Consider the following 6056-nt stretch of genomic DNA (forward strand, 5'->3'; position numbering starts at 1 on the left):
TACTTCTTTATGGCACAAATTCATAAATGATCATGTTTATCTAACAGGAGGGAGCAGGTGAGGACATCCCCATCATGCTTCTGGGGAATAAGACTGATGTAGATCATCAGAGAGAAATTCCCCTCGGAATGGGAGAGAAATTAGCCAAGGTGAGTCTGGGCACTGGGGATGCACTTATTGATTACCTTTAAAACACACCGCTGTTGACACGAATCAGTAAAAGATCAGAACTAAATAAATAATCCTCAGGTCATTGTGAGAAAGTGAATATTATTTCCATTTTACCTACTTTTCACTTTAACTTTCACTCTTCTTTCCTGTGGAGGTTTAATTGTAGGTTTGAGATACTAATAACATACGATATTCTGTAAGTCGCTTATATAAAAGCATTAACAAAGGCATTAATGAGATTTCTGAAGTGACAAGTATGAGCTCATCAGACACATGGAGCGAGATTAACTGAATGACGTGTTTTAATAATGAACCTGTTATTCTGGATCTTCTTTCTCAATGTGTTCCAGGACTTCCAGTTGATTTTCTATGAGTGTAGTGCTTTTTCTGCCCACAATGTGATGGAGTCCATGATTCACATGGCAAGGTAAGCGAAGAACTTCGTACAGTACCATGGTTTTGTAAGCTTACCACGTTTACAGTCAATGGTATTTATATGGGACTCCATAGTAAACTTTAGAGAAAATACTATGGTATTACCTTGGTATATCTTTTTTAACTCCTTCCTCGAGTTTTTTTAACACTCTGCCAATGACGAGTTTTAACGGCAATCTATATTTTCGCTATTATCCACTAGGTGGCGCTCTTATCCATCTATAATAAAAGTCCTTTATAAAAAAGCTATTATCTCAGCTTTTTGCTCAAAATTTGGCATTTTTTAAGAAAGAGTTGAGAATAGGATATTATTTATTTATTATATGATATTATTTATATATTTATTAATTGATTTATTTTTTTAAGGATAGGGTCTGTTCTTTCATTTGATATATTGTATGTTTATATTTTTAAAGAGGAACATTTTCTGGAAGGCTTAAACTTTTGTGAAAATCATAAAAATGCTGCTGCTGGCTACCTACTTTTTTTTTTAAACACTGGCGGGGACAGAGTTAACCAAATCAGTGACCATGTTTTAGACTACAATACAGAAGTATAGTAAACTACTTTTAAACATGATAATTAAAGAACTAGAATATCAGTTGCCTTAGTAAAAAAAAAAAATAACTAAAAATAAAAATCATGTAAAGCTGCTTTGAGATGATGCAACATTGATGGCACTTTAGTGATCGCCAACACTGTATAAGTGACAGTGCGTCATTTTAACTCCATTAACTCTTTCACCGCCAGCGTTTTTAAAAAAGTTGCCAGCCAGCGCCAGCGTTTTTCATGATTTTCACCAAAGTTTAATGCCTTCCAGAAAATGTTCTTCTTTAAATATATAAACATACAATATACCAAATGAAAGAACAGACCCTCTGCTTTCAAACAAAAAAAAAAACGTTTCATCCTACCTTCAGTAGTTCTTTTGTAATCAGCTTTTGAATATGGGTGGGTTTCTGCAAAAACACCACATTTTGAGCAAAAAGCAGAGATAATTCAATTTTTGTGACGAACTTTTCATAGAGATCCCATTCAGAGCGATCTTTAAAACAGACAGGGACATGCAGCTGCTTGCCATAGGGCAATACTTCCGGGTTTAAAAAGTTGTGGATAATAGCGGTATTGCGGAAAGACGGAAAATCTCGTCATTGGCAGGGAAGGGTTTTCTCTTGATTGACGAGAAATCTCGTCAATGGCGGCGAAAGAGTTAAACCCTAATGCTGGGTTCACACCAGCCATGTTTGAGGCATCAAATTTGCATCTACCGCGTCTAGTTTCCCGCTTGAACATTTTGAGTTAACCCGCTTCATTCACGTGTGAAATTCTAGTCATCGTGACATTCACGCGGTAATTCGCATCATGGGAGGGGCTTCTGCGACTCTGCTCGCTACCTGTAATCCCGTCAATACTAGAGCAAGCTCCTGATTGGTTAACGCGGCACGTTTTCCCGCCAGAGTTCAAATTTTTCAACTCTCGCGTTTCCTGCGGCAACGCTCAATTCGCGCCATTCGCACAGCGAGACCTTCACATTGTAAGGGGGTGAATTTTTATATCCCCCATCCATCCGTTTGGCCCAATGGCGAAGTCCAAACCGCATGGGAAGGATTGATAGCACGTTCGGTCTTTTCCGGAGCTTTGCAGATGACGTTTTGGCGTTACGTAATTTAGGTATATTTATCTCTAATCTGACTCCAAAGACAAAGATTTAGTTTATATTATATTACAAATTTGATTGATTATTACTTTTAAAGCTTACAGAATTTAGATGGATGTTTGTTTATTTATTCTGATAAAGCTCTGGTATTACACTCGTTCATTCGGTTCTCACAGTCGCACATGATCCTAGTACGGGCCTCATAATTAATATACTGGTCAACGGTCGTAAGCGAATCAGTGTTGGTCGCTGCCAGAGGTTGGACTATACGCTTAAGCGGCCGCTTTCTGCGTGCTCAACTTTAAACATACTTTATTTAGTCCCCTTAGAGGTGACACTTAATTATTACAATTATTATTTCTAATCAAGATTAATGAATAGAATAACATTGAAATAAACAGAGGTTGAGGCTGACCCTATTTAGAGTAATCAGAAATGTTACTCTAAACGGAAACACAGCCTCCACGCTTCTAAGTACACTTAAACTAACGCCAATTGCTAGTCGTATCTCTCAAATCCTCAGCTGATGTATTATTCACTATCTAACTGGGATTGGGCCGATCCTAGCCTGATTTCAGTCCTTACGGTAACTACGGATACAACGATATTACTTGCAGTGTCAACATTTACCGAGCAACACAGAATAAAATCAAATATAACAATTTATTAACCAGGTAGGTAAAACATAATTCAGAAGCCAATTTACATTCCAATTCGAATACGAAAATCAAACGAAAACCCATTGCATACCTGGTAATGAGATGAAGATCTGGTTACAGATTCCTCAAAGTAAAATAACAATACATGATGCTGTGCAAGGACAGCATCATGGGGGTGTATTTCTCGATATTGAAAGTCCCGCCTAAATCTTCTACACATCTCCTTAAATAACCAGAGAACAAAGCATATAGGAATTTGGTACTGATTGGTTGTTGGTAAAACTAAGGGCTGTCCTTAATCTGTATACAGTGGGTGATTGGTTTATGCTTAGAAAGGGAGGTGTCTATCAACATTGAATGAAGTTTCACATATACTTTAACATTGAATTCTGTTGTTATATGAGTGAGACCTGTAACCACTTGCAATGAGACATTCCAATAGAAAACAAATAAGATACAGATTTTAGATTCTTTGTGCATGTAGCATTTCATATACAGTTTGCTTTTAGAGAAAAGAATACAAATGTATGACACCCTAAAGGTGTGTCTTTGAAACCCAAATGTGTCTCAGTGGGAAGTCCACTGTGAATCGTGGAGAGAGGCTTTTCTCGCGCACTCACTTTGCCCCCATGCAGTGTCCTTTGGGGAGGTGCTATCTTATTTAGGAAATTATCTTACAACATTGACTTAACATTGACATCACTCGCGCTTGACGCCTCTACTGCGGCTGGTGTGAACGTAGCATAATATTTTTTCATTGTCATCTACTATTAATACTGACTATAAATTCTGACACTCTTTTCTCTATGCCAGAGTTTTAAAAGAACAAGAAGATCGAGAGAAAGAGAAAACCGTGTCACTAGTTGACAGCCTCACAAAGAAGTCGTCCTGCTGTTAGCAGCCACAAACACTCTAGATATTTCTGCTGAACTAGAAGTTTGGGTTCATGTGTCCTCAGCATTGCTTTCTTTTGCGTCGTCTTGCATATTAGCATTTTGTACGACCACTGTGGAGTTTAGACATTTCTAGTGAAACATGTTTTGTCTTTTAAGTGCACTAAAGTGTCTTTTCAGGTCATTTGAATCTCAGACACCCATCACACTATTAAAAAAGCAAATGTGTATTTCATATTGACCTAAATGTGGTAATATATCTTTTTAATATAAGGGTTATATTTTTAAGTGTGTGTTTTAAGCAAAATAAGCTCCAACACTTGCTAGATGTGTTTACAGCACAGTTGTTACGCACAAATATATTGTAATTTATTATAAAAATGATGAAATAGAGTTTATATTTAATTCAAATGCATATTGAATAAAAGGACATGAGCCATTTTGAAAAATGGCTTGTGTCACCATCCTTAACCTAAATATTTTTAATAGCCATAAAGTGAACTTGGTTTGTTAAGTTTCGATTTTAACAGGGTTCACTGTTGTTCGCTTTATGGTACTGAAGAAACAAATGATCGTTGGGATTATATTGTGACTAATATAATTTTTTTTGTATTTTTTTGATTTGTGTCAACATTTATGTGTCATGCAAACTTAGACTGACTCTATTTGCAATTAATTGAATAAGGGTTAAATGAGTGCAAAAGATTCCACAGTAGTTGCTGATATTGACCCTTTAAAGAAATTGGGCTGAAACCATCACCATACACTGGGTTATTCTCAACGGCTGGGTTTGTCCCTTTTTGAAAATAACCCAGCATAACGATATATTTTATTATTTTCCATCAGACTGGATTTATGCACATTTGAAATATGTGAAACAAGACTTTGCAGGGCTACTGTATTCAACACTGTCTTTATCACTCGGTGAATTACAGTATGGGTCTTCATTTTGCACTTATGTTGATTCTGACATTGCTATAGACACATTTTTCAGCCAATCTTGTGGCCGGATGAAGAATAAACACTAGGTTTGAACATCATATGGACATTTTGGATCATTTTACAATCTGTAGTGGTAGTCTCATTCATGTTGTTGTTTATTATGTACATGTATAAATATTGAATAGAAATGTATTTGAAGTAATGTTGAAATAAAGAGTTCTATGTTTGCATTAACTTGGCTTACATGATCTGTCTTACACATTTTGTGTTTGGAAATGTCATTGACAATTAAATAATGAATCAGTCTTCCTTAGAAATGTTAAGTTGTGAGTTAAACCGGTATTACCAGTTTAAAAAAGCTTTCAAAATTAGCCCTCGTTGGAATTGATACACTCTAAACGTATCGGTTGTTTTAACCTTTGGTTGGGTCAAATATTTAACCTAAATATGGGTTGACACAACAACCCATTTGAAATAGCTCCCAATTTCCCGACAGCCATTTTTTAGTGGTGTCGGAAAATAGTGGAAATTATCGAGTGCACTTATTCAATTCCATAATTGAGTGTACAACCAATGTACACTGCGGCAACATTTGAGGCGCGTGCCAAATGAACTCCCGCATCTCGTCACAAGATGGCGCCCGCGGCGCTCCCCTTGCCCCCTCATTCAAGTGGACTACTAAGTTATATTAAATAACTACTTAGTGTGTGATGAGTAGTGATGCCTTCTAAGACTATTTTACAATCTTTTAAATAAAGTACAGTTTTTTCTGCAGTGAGAAAAATGTTTCTTAAAAATATCCATTTTAATTTCTAGGAAACTTCATTAAACCATCCTGACAGAAAAAACTATGAACCTTTATTTTTAGGAGTGTTCCTTTTACATTTATTAATTTTCCTGATGCCCAGTCAACATTTTATCCCACTCGATCTAGCTATAAACTTTTCAGGTTGACTTATAATTGGGAGTATTTCGCCCCCTTGTGGAAGTTTATTCAAAATGCAGGCAAATGGATGTCAAAATCTTTATTAGACACTACAAATAACTGATTTATTAGTTCAAACAACCACCATCTTACATCACAAATTTTTCTTAACATCATAAATCTTTCATTATTCTTGATGATCATAGATGTATTTTATTTATTATTATCCATCATTCTCGTATTTTATCTGTCTTTACAGCATTATTATGTTCTATAAACAGCCAAAACGTCATCACTATAGCATGCTATTGTACACCTATTAATATTTATATAATATTCAATAAATTTTAAGCTAGTTTATTTCATATTGTTTT

At 35.7% G+C, this 6056-nt stretch overlaps 1 protein-coding gene across 1 annotated transcript in view; it reads left to right on the plus strand.

Moving 5' to 3' along the window:
• The window catches only part of cracr2aa (calcium release activated channel regulator 2Aa), a 28522-nt gene extending 23537 nt beyond the window's left edge, over positions 1–4985 (plus strand). The window contains exons 16-18 of the mRNA XM_065283510.2: positions 48–149; positions 522–598; positions 3736–4985. Of these exons, the coding sequence (XP_065139582.1) occupies positions 48–149; positions 522–598; positions 3736–3820 (264 nt within the window). The 3' untranslated portion in view covers positions 3821–4985. The remainder of the gene's footprint in view (positions 1–47; positions 150–521; positions 599–3735) is intronic.
• The last annotated feature ends 1071 nt before the right edge of the window (positions 4986–6056 follow it).

The sequence above is a fragment of the Paramisgurnus dabryanus genome, chromosome 9 (genome assembly GCF_030506205.2).
Source record: "Paramisgurnus dabryanus chromosome 9, PD_genome_1.1, whole genome shotgun sequence".
NCBI lineage: Eukaryota > Metazoa > Chordata > Actinopteri > Cypriniformes > Cobitidae > Paramisgurnus > Paramisgurnus dabryanus.